This window comes from Varroa jacobsoni, unplaced genomic scaffold (assembly GCF_002532875.2).
Source record: "Varroa jacobsoni isolate VJ856 unplaced genomic scaffold, vjacob_1.0 scaffold_1352, whole genome shotgun sequence".
Taxonomy (NCBI): domain Eukaryota; kingdom Metazoa; phylum Arthropoda; class Arachnida; order Mesostigmata; family Varroidae; genus Varroa; species Varroa jacobsoni.
In genome coordinates, this window is record NW_019214254.1 from 51,962 (window position 1) to 71,339 (window position 19,378).

Genomic DNA, 19,378 nt, shown 5'->3' on the forward strand with positions numbered 1-19,378 from the left:
CCGTGGTGCTCACGTTGTGAGTATAAACGTGTGAGTCGCTTCGACGCCTCAGCTATATCACCGATTTTTGATGATGTTCGTCTAACTGAAATTTCACTTCCAGCTTTTGTCTCTCGTCACATAGACCTTTCACCACGAGCATTAGCGGGGTTCTTCGATGTACACGCATCCTTCGCACAGAACTTCAGTGTGACTACGTCAAGACGAAGAAAAACCCTGAGTAAGCCAGTGACGTCACCATCGATGTTGGGGCTCTCGATTTCTGACGTCACAAAGGTCACGCCCAGCAGATCCATTCAATGGTTTACCCTGAGGTTAGATTGTAGAATATCTGGTCTGTGGTCCGGTAGCGCGGGGAAACTTAACGGCACAGGCAATGGTACGAATCGAATGGGAATGGGGTAGTGGAGCTTTCGCGTATGAAACCATTAGGTGATGAAGGTGGAACTGCTGGTCAGCTATTGATTCATGAAGACCAATTAAGCCGTGTGTTTTTCTTATGACGGGATTGAAAACCTGCTCCGAAAAGGGGGAAAATTAGGAAGTAAGACTACAACAGAAGACACATTTTTAGAAAACAATCTTTCTTAATATGGCGACTAGCTGAAATCATGAATTAAGTAGCTTTGTCGATTTTCCCTGAAAACTGATACCCTCCGGATTGTCGCAAGGTAAAAATCAATACATATTTGTATTTTCCATGAGAACAGGTGAAGAAAACTAGAAATTGTTCCTACGCATACGATGGAAACGACTGCTCATATTAGCCGTGGAATCTCGTCACCATAGCATGATTGATCCAACTATCGGTAATGATGTATAATAAATGGAAGTTTACGCTTTTGTCGCAGTAGCAAACCTGCTCAGAGACTCAGTGTCTGTTCGTCGTTAGATAAGCCGATCATTAGGATATCAAGATGAGTGTAGTGATTTAACGTATCAGAGAAAGACATGGTTTGTACCTAGAGCTGCCACAGGCTGCGAGGCTGTTGACTAACTCACGAGGCTGGCCTAGGTAGGGACCCCATTTAAGGGTGATCCCTGTTCCCAGTTAATATGAATGGACTGGCGGTGGTCCACCAGACCAATAGATGTTGTGTACCGCCACCCACATATGGCATCCGTACGTAAATAACAGAGAGTACATATGCAGTAAGGGAATAACAAATGACATAGCTTACCAGGAAACTGAAACGCAGTGCTAAAGTGCACAGGTGCTTGTCTAAATTTTCGTTTACGAATCACGTTATTGTAACGCAATAGGACATGCTCAGAAATAGGAGCAAATGAATCGTATGGGTTCTATGGAAGAATTTTCTGCCGTTTGCTCGCCTCTACAAAACTACGGAAGCATAAAAGTACGTAACATGAATTTCAGACGAAGAAAGGTTGAAAGAAATCTAATTTGCAAATTTCTTTAACCGTAGGTTTGACATGCTAGACATTAAACTAAACAAACGGATACTCCATTCAGAAAAAGAACTCTTCGACATTTCTAAAGAAAATTAATTAGTACAAAAAAAGTATGTGTCCGTTTTCGCCGGGTGTAGTACAGTTTTAACATGCAATTTTCAAGACGTTCGGTGTCACCCTGGAAAAACTTATACAAATCAATGTGACCTAGAAATAGTATAGAATTTATAATAAAAATTGCTATTATTATGTAACTAGTTGAATTAAAGTTCGAAAATTAACAAAAGATCTTTTTCGCCAGAGTCGTTCAGCACGGTACCCTGTCCACGAAAAAAAAAAATAGTGATATGCTCGCTCGAAGTTTTTGCCCCTGTAAGGACCGAGAGATTTCAGAAACCTGGCCTGTTGTTACAGCGTAAATTTATAGGAGCAACACAGGGAACATATAGGGTTTGAATGAAAAAGATGAGGAGACCTGAGACTTCCCAATAACCGCACGCAGCTACTTGACAGTTAGTTACCCGGTGCAGAAGTCTGTTTTTTGTTAGATCTGGCCATTGTTGAACAAACGCTGCTGTTGTAGAAACTATATTAACCGACTATAAAACGATTGTCAGCTTAACAAATTTTCTGTGTCGCAAAGAATAAAGGGCATTGATGAGAACCGCAATCAATCAGGTTCAGTATGTGCAGTCTCCTATTTGACAAACCTAAAAGCATGCTGCAGAAATTCAATGGAAGACTATATTTATCTTACGAATGAAATTTCGTTATAGCAAATCAGACCAACTACACGACAATGGACACACGTTATTTTTGCCTCGAAATTGAATGAAAAAACAGGTCACACACAATATTTGCAGCGTCCGTAATTTAAAAAGGTCTGCCTGCAAGTAAAATGCTTTTTTCAAGGACAAGTAAGTCAAAGGCACAAAGCAGATGAATAGGACAACGACACGTGATGGGGTGGTTTAGGTCGGAAATTGAACATGCACGCATTGTTCCGTGCGGGCAGCAGCCAATCGTCTGAAGCAGCAGTGCTTAGCCAAGGCAGTAGAACGAATGTAAAGTTCGAGATATCTCTTTTAGTGGGAGAATCACAGAAATGGCCGTAAACTAGTCAAGCATATAGTGCCATAAACCCATATATAGGCAACAACGAGCAGTACTTGCGTTTGGTGGAGAGATCAAACCCGCTTCTTGAAAGCGCTCTATTAGTCTACTCGCATTCGCTGGCCCTTAGCCAATTACAAACAAATCAGTAAAGTAAAATAGAACTTGCGACACCCAACCTGCAAAGTACGTGTTTGTTACCAGACAAAAAGCGTGGTACATTTTCGCAAGAGACGAAGTGGCCATGTCTAAATAATTTCAACCTTCTAGTGACGAGTATTCAGCAGCAGTATGACGTTTTTGGGGGCATTTATAAACATTTTAGTTCAGCATTTACCTCACTGAAAAACGAGTTGCTTCGGGCCTGTGTCATAACTGGCTAAGAACAAGCGAGTGCTAAGGGTTATCAGCGTTACAGCTTAACTTCCCGAAATGAAAATGCTGATAGGGAGACAGGCCGTCACGATGAAACAGAATGAGATCACACTTAATGGACTGCTATACATATATCTATATATATATGTATGTTTAGAAAATGTGTTAATAACTACGATGACAGCGGTGTACTATCGCCCTTTGAAGAGGTATCTACTATTCAGTGAACTAGGAGTAGGATACCCACATTTGCTTCACCGGGTTGTTAGATCAGGACAGCACGTAGATACGCGATGGTCTATTGGCGCCGTCGGACACCGATCTAAATATCGGGCCTAATTTTTCCCGAGGTAGCCCGGTCCATATTGGCTAGTCCGAGCGAAATTGAAAAAAATCGATTCTGTTTTCAGGAAAAAAATACGATGTCCACGATAGGTTGAAGTTGACTGTGGAAAATTACCGTAATCCGGAAGTTCATTCTCGTGCTTAGACTAGATAGACCCACCTGTGACTAGTGGTCAATCGCGCAATCGCCAATAAGAATTGATAACACTGGGATTTAACGCATTGCTTATCTAACAAAATTCCGCCGTCGGTTTCTTTTTAGTTTATAGAAAAGCTTTGCTTGACCTTTCCCCTATCAGACTCATTTTACGCAATCCATTCATCTCAATATAAACAACTCACCTTCAACATCGAATCAGGTTCGATTTAATTAGAGTAAATGAAAAAATACTTCGTTGAACTTCATGCGTCATGATCAAACATGCAATTGTGATTATGTAGATGACGAAATCAGGGTTTGATCATGTGCACTTGAAGTTCTCGTTCGCTGTTTCCCTATAGACTCAAAAGGTTCCAGTCAGCTTAATGTCCTTCAGCAGTTCATCTTTACATCTAATCTAGCTTGTTATTATTCTATTTGCTGACTCCTGGCGCATTTTCAGGACCCGGGACACGACGATACCTGATGAACACGCCCATACGGGAATGGTCCAACCGACAAACTCTGATCCTCAGGTAAGTGAGACCAAATGTTTTGTCTTGTTATAGGTGTTCCCCATTAATCGGTGTTTTAAACCTAATCGTAAAGGCTAGCTTAAAAGGCATGAACGACGTGTAGCTGGAGACTTACATTTATCACAAGCCTTTCGATCGCAGTAAACGCTAATGGGAAAGACGGGAAGGGGACTACTTTCCAATTGGGACGGTCGCCAGAAGATTCCTGTGAGTGAGTTCATTATTGACATATGACTTAGAAAAACACAAGCGGATGGTCTTGAAACAAAAAGAAAATTATGTTAGATTTCACTCTCTCTGATTCATTAATGCGAGCTTTTGAAATGTCTTAAAATATTAGTTGATACATATATGCAAAAGGTGTGCCTTCGGTACTCATTAGCTACACATACATCATTTCATACCTCAAACACATCTTCGCTTTGCTGTGAAGTCAATTGTAAGCCATAATACCGTTTCACTAACTTTATAAGTTAATGCGATCAATATGAAGTTAGTCTTGTAAATGGTCTCTGTCGTTCAAGAACAATGGGGCTGCCTTCAGACAGCCACTTAGAAACTAGCTTGCTTTCAACAACAGTAACTCAATTGAGTATCTTTCACTCTAACTGGCTTAATTTTTATATGGCTGTATGCCAGGTTACTTGAGGCTTGCGTCGATCTTCCATTCGTGAATATTCATCTAGAAGACAGTACGACGTTTCTAGAGACTATGATAGCTAGATAGCTGGAAGTTATGCGCGCCTATAAGCAAGACACAACGAAAACGTTAGCCATGTTTTCTATCGGAGAAGAATTTCTTCACTGCTGCATAGTGACACATTTAGGTGTGATTTTTCCAAACAGAACCAATTTTATGTAGTCTTAACGCCTGCTTGTGCCTGGAACGTTTTCGCTCATTGCCATAAGCAGACGCAACAGGTGCCTTCGAAGCCTTTTAGATACATTACTGTGTTTTCGATTGAGCTTCTTTCGCGCAACAGCAGCAGCAGCAGGCTTATCGTAATCGATTCTTACTCCGACATCCTCATCCTCCTTTGCGCGCATCTACTTGAGTGCGTTCTTATGGTCACCGTGAAAATGCGACGATTGCTAATTAAGGCTTCAGCGCTAACAATGGCGTTATCGTTCCACTTCACAGATCTGTTAGAAAAAATTCGGATAACATATCGAGCAGTAGCCGTCTATAATTTATTTTCCATCTAATTACTAATTTAAATTTGACAATGAATCGATTACCATTCTGTGCATGTCTTATTTAAGAATACACAATTTTGTTTTTTGGCCGTTTATTGTAACCGCCATCATTTTCATTTTATTTGTCGTTTTTTTGTTGCCTGCAATAATGATTCGCCCGTGACTTTTGGCGGTGCTATTTCAGGTTACCCCTCTGCATTCGACGATTTCGTCAAATAACCACAATGGTGGCCACCGGGCCGGTCACCACGAGCGACCGAAAACGTTCATAATTGCCGCGATCGACTTTGAACACGTGTCCGCCCCGTTCATCATTGTCGTATGGATAATCATCGCTGGATTGGCCAAAATCGGTTCGTTAAGACTGGCACACCATATTATCTTTATTATTCTACTAATAACGTTCATTCGTGACGAACAAGATACCCTTGTTGTAAGTCAACTGCTAGCGTGTCCTTTGAATAGGACTTAGGCCAAGAGGTCGTACTCACGTTCCAGATAGCGAAGGAATTGTGGTCCGTAACCACGTGTCACGTTGAACAAGAGCCAATATCTTCATACTTGATTAGCGGCGCGTGACGGTGTTGATACCTGAGCGTTTCTCGTAAGCGATCCTTGATTTTGAAACGATTTTACGAATACGTGTTAATAAAGGCATCATTCCGATCCTTTATGATAAACGTTTCTACCAAATGAGTGTTTCACAAAAAAATTTTACCTTAAGGACATGAATACAGCAGAATTTGCTCAGATCGCGTCTTCTGGAGACATCAGAGGAATATAGTGTGCGGGAATGATAGAGGCATAGTATACTTCGAATTACTACAAAAAGCCTTTAATGCGTACAAGTAACTCTCTTGGGACAGACCAATAGACAACGCAATGACGGTCAACTCGGCATGAAACCTTCTTCGTGTCAAGGAAAACCATGAGCAAAATTATGACGAATAAACCTACGTATACCTAAAAGGAATCTTTTTGGGCATCTTAATGGGTTTTCAATGATAATGTAAATAACTGGCCGTTAATACGTTTCAGCTGTTTACCTACTTCGGTTTCGAATCCTAAGAAGCCGTTGATCGATGTAACTGAACTGCTAGCGGTGTGGTAAGCCGGATGATTTCTTGAGTTGGTTGCAATATTGAAAGTCTTTTAACAACTTCAACTTAAGTTCACTAGGTCGGCCTGCTGGCGTTTAGCTGCAAAAGCATATTGATAGCTAGACAAATGCTAGGACGCGCGAGCAATTATAGGCAATATTTATGTGCTATGTTTTACCACGCAGATATCATGAGGGCTAGTAAGAATGCTCAATAGAACTCGGTGTCTAAGTTCTAATCGCTCATGGGATCTCTTTGGAAATAGATAACTTTTCGTTGAAAAAGCATCTATATTAATTTCAACTTAATTATTAAAGTAAATCAAGAAATATTATAATAAATTTAGTTACTCATACATGACGTGTATTGTATAACGTTTACTGGACTTCAAGCACCGACTTCTGGTACATTTCAAGCAAAAGCTTATTCCAACGGCCAAACCGCTGCGGCACGTAAATGTTGAAGAAGTATATCTTAAACGAAGAGGTTCCTATTTGGTTAGACACATGTATAGAATGTTAGAATCAATGGACTTTGTACGGTGTTATTCGAGAATATAAAAATTCAAAGCGTCTTCTTTATTTGAGCCATTTTATAAAAGAAATAAGTTACTTCGTTATTAAATCGCGTCTGCCTAAAATAAATAAATGTTTCAGTTTTTTATGTCATGTACTGGCTCAGCTAAGGATTGCTTCAAACGACTGGCTTCCTCCACCGCGGGCCGACTCCAGGTGGCCGTGTGTTCTTACAAATGGTCAAACCTGGCCGTGTGAAATTCCGCATCTCTGAGTTCAGTGTTCAAACACGATACCTGCGTACAAGCAATTGTTTACTCGTCTCTCTCTGATGAGCTTCATTTTTCCTTTTGTTTTACCTATTCAGCTTGTTTATTCAACCATTCTGTGAATCTGTCACGCTCTGTTGGCCAAACAAATATCTACAGTTGGCACCTTCAGGCTCCGTGAAGATACTACCACCGCCCCCGCCAAATTTTCAATCCCGATGAAAACACATCCAAATTGACCAGACACGTCTCTTACTACAACATGAACCGGACCACATCGGCCATCAGTTCGCCTACCCAAGACAATTAGTAAGGGTGATAAGATATGACGTAGAAATCGATTCTTGCCGTAAAAAAGAAACCTCTGAAGAACACGTATTTGCACACTAGCAAAGACGCACACATACTCGTACAGTTACAAACAAACCGACAAACGCCGACCGAAACGAGAAACATAATTAATTATAAGGCGAAAGACTACGAACAAAGCATTACTGGAGACAGAGTCATTGGCTGGTGTCGTTTATGATGGTGTCGACCAATACGGCTATAGTTTCAGTTAACGCTGCTGTTATAGATTGTATTATCCGATCACGGAAATTCAGAACTAACTATACTACGCCAGGCGTTTGGACGGTACGTGGCCGGTTTGTAAAGCGGTAGACGTTTCATTCCAGTCAGCCCCTTAAATTTTCAGCGGATATCCGCTTATGTCGCAGTTTGATATCGGCCGACAACTGAATATTTTCGTTCGTCTTTAACAATTAACTGTTTTCTTTTCCATGCGTTTTTTTGGTTGCTACTTGAGTCGAGTTTGGGTACGTTTCCTTTTATTGCTAGACAGTGATTTAGTAGATAAGTGTTATCTAAGCGTGCACTTTTCGCTTGTCGCTGCTGTTTAGTAGGTAGCAGAAGTGCTCCATTGTGCACGTAAGGCATATGAGTACTATATGGCATGTCAGACTGTGACTGAGCAAATCGAACACCTTTTACTGGTTAACTTTCGCAATCAACCGAAAAATCAATGGGACACTATTTGAGGATCGCAAAAAAACTATCCCCATTTCTAAAGCCCACTCGGGTGGGCTCACCGTCCGCGCATTCGCCAGCCATCGGCCCCAGATAATCGAACGAACTGTACAGTCTAATGCTATTATAGCATTCAATCTGCTAACATTTTACAGAAATTAAACATTATTTTTTATCGTTATTAAGCAACTGTTTTTGTCGTTCTTTTTTACGATCGCTATCTGAACGGTCGCGGCCATCTTAGTCAGCGCCATTTATTTGTTCGTTTCATCCAATCGGGTTGCTGTCGCTACCTGTACCTAAGTTTTTAGATGTCAAATCCCCCTTTCTTCTAACTAGCCGCCCGTACTAAGCTCCCCTTGCTCGAATTAAACCCTCCCGCCATTACGTACCACCGCCTAAACGATTCACTTAATCGGAACATTGGCTTGTCCGCAACGGTCCCGTACATAAAACGCGTGGCTCTTTTGCTGCGTGCGCCATATTCCGTCTGCTCATGTCTTCCCGTAATAATAATAATAACAACATTTGGGCGTTCGCTAGGAGAAATGGGTGCAGCGTTAGTAGTAAATAATTCATTTCTGCTATCGTTGTCCGTCGGTTTGTCTGCCTGCCCGTCATTGGCTTGCCGTATGACCGCTATTGTTACGAAGGCACTGCCGTATGAGCGTCAAACCATTGGCTATACTCGTAGCCCGACGCTCTGAACCGTCTAGGCTGCTTTTATTGGCGGCCGGTTACGGCAGCATCCGCTGCTGCGGCTTCCTTCCAGAAGATTCGTTTTGTACTATAAAGAAATTGCTGCTTTTCATTTACCTCACGAAATGCTTATAGTTTCTACCGTTATCTCTTAGTATTTTCTGATTCCCTGATATATTATGGCCGCTTTGATCACTCGATCGATGACGGGCTCGGCGAACGCTTTCGATTGGGGCTAGAAGATCGCTAGCCGTCAGCCAGAGGAATTATCTATTATATTTATAGAGCTATTGGATCAGTATAAGCGTCAGAAAGAGGGGCAGGGGAAAAACTCAGAGATGACTTCTAATTTGACGGTTTAATTTGTTCCCATAGTATGAATTCTGACTTTTTTGCTATTTCAACCTTGGCCTAAGCATGTAGCTTCGCTTTTTATTTTTTTAATCCTACTTAGATAATTGTTTCATGTAGGAATAGGTATTTCACAGAGGTTTTAAATGTTTATTCCTACACTAGACAAAAAATAATAGGTTATTAAATTAAAATATGCCGAATGTGTTTTCCACCGTCTAAAGTCGTCCCACAAGGCACGTAGCTTTTCAAACAAAGAGAGAGACATATATATAAGATGGCAAATGCTATATATCGTGACGACGTGGAAGTGCCGGCATAGATGCTATTCATGTGAGCAACATCCCGTTAATACGACAGAAATTATTAATACAGGTCATAAAAAGCTACCACGCGTGGGACAACAAGAGGCCCAGGGTCGCTTGTCAGTCTTCTGAGCAAAAGGTGAACCCATAAGGGTTTGCTGCAACGGGATCGCGTGCTTGTCGAGGTGACGCCTGCTCTACTTGTTCGAACCGAAACTTCCCTCGGCAATCGAAAGCACATTCATTGAAATCTCTCGAACCGTCGAATTAAGGGAGGGCAGTTTCGGAGGGCAATTCCTCTCACATCCAGAAGCACCAGCATAACCCGTCGATTTGTAGCTTGGCCGACCACTTCGTCCATCCCCAAATTGTCTCTCGTCCTTGACGACTTGCGCAGTTCATGCTGCCACCACTGCTAGCAACACAATTGTGATATGCATCTCATCCTTATATAGCAGTAGTGATAGAAATGGGCTAGGTTTATTTGTACGAGCCGCAGAACTAGGTATACATATATCAACAGCGCCTTAACGAAGACAAAGTTAAGCCTATGAGCTGATGAGCTAGTTCATGACGTGGTAACCTTTTCAAACGTTTGCGGATAGCGAGTATTTCTGCCTAGCATGAATGAACCGCAAAATAGCTAATTTCAAAATATAGTTCGTAATTATCCGTTACGACACACTTCAGTGAAGTGTACCAAACCGCTCACGATAAAAAGGGCTCTCATGTCGAAGTTGATTGCTGTACCCCTATTTGTGCGCTATATTGTTAATACCCCCATCGGCTGTCACTATATATTTCGCCATATAGAAGTACCATTTGCATTCATAGATCATACGTTATGCGTCCGACATTGTCTGCCGTGCGTATCTTACCTTCAGCAGCTTTCTGTTCTGAAAGGAGGCGTCGAGGTTGACCGGCGTACTGTAGGCTGTAAATACGTCTTGTACGATCATGCAACATTCAATTCTTATTGGTTTCTTCTCATTGAACGCTAAATAATAACAACGAAATTTGGCGCCGTTTTAACCCTGCCGTCACGGCAATCCCAAGTAATTTAAGTGATCGCTGACACTTTGGCCGTTGTTGCTCGTAATGTTGCCGAATTTAAATAGAATATTAGATCGCAGTATATACTGTGTGTAGTCCATTGACCTGACGGATAATGTTAGACTGGCACCCCCCGCCCTCTCCCGAAGATTATCGTAATTTCAATACTGACGGCATGACGAGTACGAGGACAATGGCCTTATCTATCAGCGCCATAGAGAACACCCAATATCTACGAGATCATAAACACATAAGCTAGAGACCGTATGAAACGTGTGCGAATTGATACAAAAAGCCCAGTCACAAACCTATTGCTGAACGCGTTATCGGCTAGCGACGGCAATATACCATACGCGGTCCGTCTGTCGGTAACACAACGGAAAGATACGGGCAAATGCGGCAGCAGCAGCGGCGGCGGCAACAGCAGCAGCGTGAACCGGGCAACAAGACAGAATCGTGCCCCAGGCATTGCCCTGAACAGGGGTGGCTAAGTTTCTCAGATTCGATAGTGGACAGCCAATCCACGCTTCCACGTAGAGGCCAGTATCTGTACGGCTCGTCGATGAAAAGCGACGGTTTAGGGAATAGAAGACAGAATTTACGTGTGCGTGTGTGTTTATCTGTCATATAGTATAGTAATATGCCGAACTGCTAAAACCGTTAAGGCAACTGCTAGAGGAAATGTTCTATAATTAATAGGGTTAACACATGCTGTTTATGGACTGAATACGGGAAACCAAGCACTGATCTATCTGTACGCTCATGGAAGCAATCGATTTATATAATCATACAGATATATGGATAATATATAAATAGCATAGTAGACATAATAATGTAGCCTATGTGGACAGGCTGGTAGTTCGGTACACGTGAGCTTTTTGCGTGAGCTACAATAACGTATTTGTATATGTAATTAGTAAACATAGCGAATGTGAACCGAACGGTATATATGCGTATGTTTATTCTACGAGAAAGACTGGTCCTTACGCAGTGGATCGGGTCTGTGCACGTATGTACGTCAGAGGGCCTTGTTAGGTTGCTGCCACACAGAACACAGTCAGGTAATCGAACTACGCGCGGACAGAGAGCCGAGTGGAATGGAAACTCAATTCAAAATTGTGAAATGTCAATGCGAAGAAGTGCTGCATATAAAAAAATAAATCGCTCTATATTCGCGACCCTCGGGACGAGGGCGGTTTTTGCCCAAGTGATCAACCATGCATCGCAAGGCGCTGCATTTCAGGAAATATATATAGCGGCCATAATAAGGAGCGTTCACTGGCATAGACAAACGCACTCGGACTATGATCTGATTGAGCATTTATGGCTACATGAGTTAAATATAAATGAAGGGACGAGAACTCTATAGGGTCACGTTAACAATGCTGCATCATAAGGGTTAAGCCATATTCTATGTTCGTCTGAAAAGGTCACCAATGAAATCCGGGTGCCAACCTGTTGACAGTATTTGTGTTGCCTCATTGTACTAGTACATAACGAAAAATCCATGACGGCCATTTACGATGTGCTAGTAATGAAATCAACAATCCAATTAGGCTGTTGGCCACAAATTATCTCGAATAGATAAGTAACTATCGTATTGCCTGTTCGATATCTTCATTGAACGGATTCCTTTTGCAGCTTACGTGGTTTTTACGGTATATCGATTGAATTAAGCGCTTCAAGTGTCTTGTACAAAACTGCTGATAGACAGTTATTACATCGGACTTATAGCGCAGCTTCTAGGCTTGAGATCTTCGCTCAGGCCATTAGGGTTGAGCTTCATATAATAATGAGTCGTTTGAACGAAACGCTTACTCATCGCAGATAAGGAGCTCTCAACGGTAAAAGAAGCTTTCGGCAGCTGTTTTTTCTCGTACTGTTTATGCTCAGGAAACCGCCAGCGTTCCAGGACGCCGTTCATCATGTGTTTTTATACTGACTGAGACGACAAACGTCTTTGATTAGTTGTTAATTCGCGCCGCACGTTGTCTGATATATATGGCGGCTACAAAGCAATCAGCGGCACATCAGATATACTGTGAAGAGTGAAAATGAAAAAGGGCACAGAATTTGATAAAAATATTGTTAACAATAATAATGACAACTATAACGACTAATTTTTCCTCGGCCTAGGGTGTTTTCCATGAAATGAATGGTTTCCATAAGTCCATTCCTTGATAATCAAAGGCCTCAAGGCTAAATCGTGCCTGATCCGCATCGTCCCCGTTTCCTGCCTGTCTAACCATGTATTTAGTTAAATTACTTTCGCTTATTATCAGTAACCTCGCTTATTATTGCTTCGGTAATATGAAAGTTGGCTTTAATTCGTCTAGCAGACGGTCTGCCTTTCCTTTTGCTATGATAGATTATCATTTATCATTGCGTGTTAGTATATACGGTTTGGGGCCTTTTTCCTTTTCGTCTGTGTATCGGCTTATTGTTAAGCTGGGATGAACACAGAGCAGGATCCATGCGCATGGATTCCCTTCTGGCTTACTATTATCATTACTGTGCCCGCAACAGCACTAGCAATCTATTTAGATGTATCAGAAATCGTCGCTGTCAGCAGGTGACTCTCGGTTCAGAAAAAGCTAATCCGTCGACTGTTTCTTATCCACGCATGATGACAAACCGCGAAGTCATCCATTCGAACTCAGAGTGGTTTTTCGAACACCTCCTATGTAATGCCCGCATATCATAGTATTCCATAACCGTGCCCTGTCACAAAGAAAATAAATTTTCGTTAGAAATTAGCTATTAGATATGAAAAAAAGGCTAACGCGCTCTGAAGATGACAATATATATCGCTCGTGTCGCTTCCCCCCCCCCCCCCTCTCTCTGTCTCTCTCTCGCACGCCCACGATCTTGAATAATCGTTTCCCAAGGACATGAGGTGTTAGCGAAGAAAAAATTCATAAGGCTCCTGAAAATACTTTATCGATGCACTTTATGGCACTCATTTTTCATTAAGATTTGCAGCGTTGTCTTGAGAAAGCTGTGTGCTTAATTCATAATATATTCGAAATAACTTTCCGGTATATAATTGAATTTCATGGAACCTAAGAAAGCTACTAACCATTTGTTTTTAAGCAAAAAGGACTTGTTGTTATCCGGCAAGACTTTGTTGTGAAACTGTGTGCCTCTAACTTCCTATATAAGTGTTTGCTTGGGTGTAATTATGGTATCAGCAAGGTACCTTATTGTTTTATCAGTTCCTCATATAATAAGCGCGTATCGTCACTAACTATACTGCTAAACGTTTTCGCTCAACAACGCATCAGAGTTTTGCCAAATGCCGCCTTTAGATATGCGCTTTCTGAACCGACGGTTTTCCGAAATGTCAGTGCAAACGAACGCTCGAAATTAAAAAAAAACAAAAATACAAATACAAGTATACCAACGCAACAGTAGATCTTCCCATTGTCCTGCTTTAGCCCTTAATTTGGCATCGCTCTACACCTAATGACTATAATAAGCATTTTTATTGAGTATCCATCACCCGTAATTTATCATTTTCAGCCCAGATAATCTTCTGGGGCAGTACTCCTCTATCAACAGCAAATGCAACAGTTTCAGCAGGGACAATAATAATAATAATAGCGTTTTACGTGTACGCACATATGTCTCGCCCATAACTTAATCACCCAATAGTGTCTCTGGGATGATGGACGGTGAACAACCGCGACGTTGGATAGGCACGCGTTATGCAGCCGGGGGGGAGTCCTGCAATTGACCGTTGTTCCCGCAATAGCGAAGTAAATAATATGTTTATCCGCTAAATTTAGGGACAGGTAATGGTCGTGTAGAGAGACACAGGTCGTTTCGGCTGGCAGAAACGGTCAGCTGTTTAAGAGAATGTTTAACGGCTCAAGTACGGGACGTAAGCGATCAAAACAAACACTGCGTTCATTATCTTATTGCGGGCAAATCGTGCGTCGATAATTCGAAGGCTGATTTATAATACACAGATATATCAAAGTAGCATGTCGCGGAATCACCGCAGGTTTTGCCGTAGTTACTCTAGATAGATGGATGGGCTTGTGTTGCATACAAGGAACCCTAGTAAAGCATGGAAGGCTTTTCAAACGCATCTGAGAACAATAACAACAGCCAGCAGTCTGTGCCAGTTTGTCATTGTTGGCTTATACGCGTGTTTATATATGTAGCTGGTAACTATGGTATCGTCTAGGTATGCGAGTTATCGGCCGTTGATCACTCGTAGCCCTGCTGTCACGGCTACAGGTATATGATGGTTGGCCATTGTTAGACCGCCTGACCTATCTATTTCGAGATAACATGAAAACGAGCGAATCAGTCGTTAACGACGTTAAAACGCGTCGTTGAAATTGCTTTCGGTGTTGTCGTGCGTCGTTCTACGGTATTCGATATTGTTTTCCTACGTCCATGATCTTGTACAAATAGAACTCGGCTTACTGCACATTTGCTTTATCAAACCGTGGTCTCTATTAGCAACAGTTAACATCAATATACTAAAGCATCCGCAAAATATCCCGATAAATCGAGAGCTTAGATGAATTTGCTAACGCGGTTTAAATACAGTAAGAGCAGGACCAGTAACAGACGGCAGATTCTCCCTATACCCACACAGCGAAAGCATCTACAATAGCAAAAATAACCAGGTTTAGTTTTTGCGCTGTGACCATTTCCTCCTTCACCTTGTCTCCCCCTCGCCAGACACTTGATCCTCAGCAACAACACAATTATTCCACAACCCCTTTCTTCAACCACCTTCACTCGCCGTCACTGCGAACGCCGCTGCCCTTACTAAGGAAATGCAGATCGTAGCCTTCAACCCGTAACAGCTCTTTTCGGCGGTTTGACTGTCGAACGCTATCGCTCCGACGGACTATTGAGGCTATTGAAGTCGAACCAAATACACGAAGCGTTCTCCCGATAACGACATCGGACGTCAAGGAACGCGTGAAAACACTCCGCTCGGCCAACCGCACCTCTATTGTCCGTCTCCTGGACGACGACGATGACGACAACGTTGGCACCAAAAACGGCAAGAGAACGCCACCACAAACAAGCAGCAATCATCCCACCGGGTTCTGCTGTGGGCTGCATTGCAGATAGAGCGGCTCAACTAAGCTGGCAGCATTCGACGATTGTCACCTGCGTGTGTAATAACCTCATTTGCGGTCCACGACGGGCAGATGTAGAAAAGATATTACAGCTAAGTCTAGCAAGGTGCCGTCCAAGCAACCGCTGGCGGAGCTGGCAAAACTTGGTACAAGTTTCAAAGTGCTATACGAATATGGGAGATTCTTTCCTCACGAAGTCGTTCAATACGCTTCAGAACTTTGGGATAGGCCATGACAATAACACAGTAGCTGGCATGTAGGGCCGCTCGTTCTGAAGGCAAATAAAGTTCTGCGGTTGGGCTAGAGCGCCGGAGACGATGGCACTCGATTGGTCAGATATAATCTAGTGTCACGTCAGTGATGGAACTACAATCGAATAGAAGTTGGTTCAGCGCACAGCTGAATAGGCCTTTGAATGTATAAGTACCGCAGATGCTACCTGAATAAGCAATCCTTCATAAGCAAACTGTATCTTCGAAAAAGAACAACAATAAACTCGCCCAGAACGCGGCTAGCCACTCGTTAGTGGAGTAATTAGTCCCCTGAAGGAGTTTACGAGGCCGAGACAATGTCCAATTTCGAGAACCAGCGAAGACATATTAGAATCTTACTGAAAACCTGTCAGGGAAACTTCAGCTAAAAACTCCAGCTTCTGGATTTTTTTAAATGTTACAGCCCGTTATGTGTTCTGATATAATAAGTGTTTCCGCCATAACATCCTTTATCAGCGCAAACATCTGATTTTTTTAATCCAATATTTTAATAGCTTTTACTAATTAATTCTCCAGAGTTCGATGCTCTAATCAATTAATTAGGGCTTGATGAGTGTAAGTGGATTTAAAAGAAAGTCTCATGAGGGAAACAGAATCATTAAACCGCGTCACTTCATTTCGTAGTTTTGCACAGAATGTTCAACCTTTTTATTGTCACTGGCAGAGAGTAACCCAAGCACTCTACAATGAACTAATTAGCTCTGACCCTTATATGGATGTCTATAGATATACGTCGTTTTACCCTATTATTACTATCAGTGACAATTTCAATAGAGGCTTCATGCTGAACGCAGTTGCCGGCCCCAGGTCAACAAATAGCTCTTAGTTTATGCAACCATTACCCCTTGGACATTCTTCAGTCAGGCAGCTACCCACTGGGCTTGCATCGTCTTTCTTAAGTCTGTCTCCCCTTAATGTCCCTGCTCTAACGAGCCATTGTCACTCTGGATGACATCATATAACGCAAGCAACGCTCGAATTTGCTGGCCACACAAAGACCAGCCGCAGCAGACAATAACATGCCTGATATGTATACATATCTATAGGGTACTATACATATCTTTCCATCTTATATATATAGTCTTCATGGACAGATAAGGGGCATAATGAGTTCGGAACAATCGGCATAAATCGCGTCAACCGATCACTACAACGTAAATACCGTCGATCTTCTGGTTTCGCCCCGGGGGGTTCGTCAGCCTTATTGGCGATATATACATAAGCGTTATGTTCCTCCATCGGCCAGATGCTATTGGACATTGAAGACCAGGACAGATTTACTCTAGATAGGAAATAGACTAGCGGCCACTCGATCGCTTTGTACAACCTGGTATAGGCGATACGCTAGAGTATAGCTTTTGACTACATTCGATATCGTACGATTGTCCCTTAAGGGGCTCTCGTGCCCTCAGAAAACTTGAAGCTCAAAACGTGAAGTACACGTTTTGAGCTTCAAGTTTTCTGGCGGCATAAGCATTTAAATCGCTTTGTGATTATTGGACCCGGTTTGTGCTGGTAATAGTCGCAAATAGAAAATATCTGTTAATGGAAAATAAGACCGAATCTAATGCTTAAGAAAGAAGCGAACCTTACTTACTGATTGGGCAAATAGGCATGCGTGTATTGTCTGTTTGTCTGTCGGTGGATAAGGCCAGTTAGCAGTCAGATCAGCTAATTTATGGTACACATATTGAATGATTATTTGATGAAATCGACGCTTGTGGCTATGAAAGTGTGTGCTGGAAGCATGCAGGACGCCTGATCCAGTTGTTCTTCACAGATAGGTTTAGAATTAGCAGTAGTCAATGCTGTCAGGCTATTTAGACAAATCTCAGTAGCAAACATTATTACGATATTATGTTATTTCTTCAGCCGAACCTTGTTCCCATTGCGAGTGATTTATCCTACTAAGTATAAAAGACCTGTTATGTAAGCAGGGTACCGTCGCATTTAATGGACTAACGGTCAATGTAAAGTAAACTTGGAGCTGGCAAAAGGAATCAAGGTGTCTTCGAGCATCTTCCTGGCAGATGTTCTGTTGTTACTATAAGAAAGAAATTTTTGTCTATTAATAGTTTTCACTTGCAGAAAATAGATGCTTCTAGTGCCAGTACACACGTATGATACTTTCGTGTCTACGCGACAACAGTGCACCACTCACTAATTAGAACGTTTACATAATATTTACAGCTTGTTTTTTTCTTTTCGATTTAACAATCTATTGTTTAATAGATTGCTTACCGTGTGAACAAGTCCTCGGAATCACCTTTTCGATACTAAACCAACGGCTTGCCGTTACTAGATGGTCTGGCCGCCACTTACCAGGGAGTTTGACGGTAGCCATATCCTATTTTGACCGCTAGCCAACACTGAAGTTTGGGCTGGTGATGACCACATATTGAAAGGTACCGTGGCGACCCACTCGAAAAGATTAAGCGCATTAAGCACCCACCCCACGCTGCTCACCAATTGGTTTGACATCTGATATTCGCAGCAGGACCGTTTTTCGTGTGAATGGGATTTTTTTATATATACGGAAAAAGCAAAAGGTATAATAGTTCTTAAAACAGACTCCTCTTATATTGTTATATTACGCGCTAGTGGAATATGGACGACGCATTGGGCTGACGAGCAGTGCCATCTCAGTAGTGCTCATCGGTGTTATTTTTTGCCTGATATTCAGCGATAATTGGTTCCTAAAAGATAATCATGGTAATAATCTGTCGTAAACCGCCGAAGATGACTCAGCTACCAGCCATCTAAATGTTCGTCGAGAGCTGTAAGCCCACTAAAAGTGAACCACCCAAACGAAAAATTGTCGGTTGGGCATCTTAGTGCATAGCGTTTAAACTAGGCCATATCGGCAAGAATGGCCATCGTCATGCTTAAACACAGACTCCAATATCTGCCTGACATGTATACGTCCCGGATCTTTTCGTAGAAAAAGTCGCAGATTGAGCTAAGTAGAGATCCAAATCAGGCTGCTCGCTTTGAAAAAGCATAGATATATGTGAGCGTTTCAAGGCACCTTTGCTTGTCCATCCAACATGGTTCACTGATTCATGTCGATGCTCCGAAGTTACAACTTACTCTCCATAATATAGCCTTTTAGAAAGTGCAGTATTCTGCGATTAGTTTTCCAATCTGGCCGATTTTGATCAGGGTTACCGATGGCTGATCCACCGTACGTCGTTCATCGAAGAATGGACTCACAGTTAATATCGCCGCCTCGATACACGATGACGCAAATTGATATAAGACTATCGCATCCAGTGTAATAGAAATAGTCCTCAAAACAGCTATTATATGTAAGTTTTTGTTTCGTTAATTGAAAATAACATGGCCGTAAAGCCAGTGCAATGTATTGAACCGCTCATGTCATAGTAATAATAATAATAATAATAAAATATTCAAATGTAACGCCGCGTAGAGATAAAAAACCGTGCGTTGGACCGGTCTCGTGTTCCGAGAGGCTACTGCCGATGCCGACTCATATATATAAGCATAACATTCGTTATTTTCAGGGGTTTCATATATATATATATATATAGAGAGAGAG

General features: G+C 42.1%; 1 protein-coding gene across 8 annotated transcripts in view; it reads left to right on the top strand.

Moving 5' to 3' along the window:
* The window catches only part of LOC111269084 (Na(+)/H(+) exchanger protein 2), an 87,039-nt gene that overhangs the window by 13,982 nt on the left and 53,679 nt on the right, over positions 1 to 19,378 (top strand). For all 8 annotated transcript variants that reach the window (XM_022848434.2, XM_086971960.1, XM_086971959.1 and 5 more), the window contains 2 exons: positions 3,849 to 3,921; positions 5,303 to 5,471. In XM_022848434.2, the coding sequence (XP_022704169.1) occupies positions 3,849 to 3,921; positions 5,303 to 5,471 (242 nt within the window). The remainder of the gene's footprint in view (positions 1 to 3,848; positions 3,922 to 5,302; positions 5,472 to 19,378) is intronic.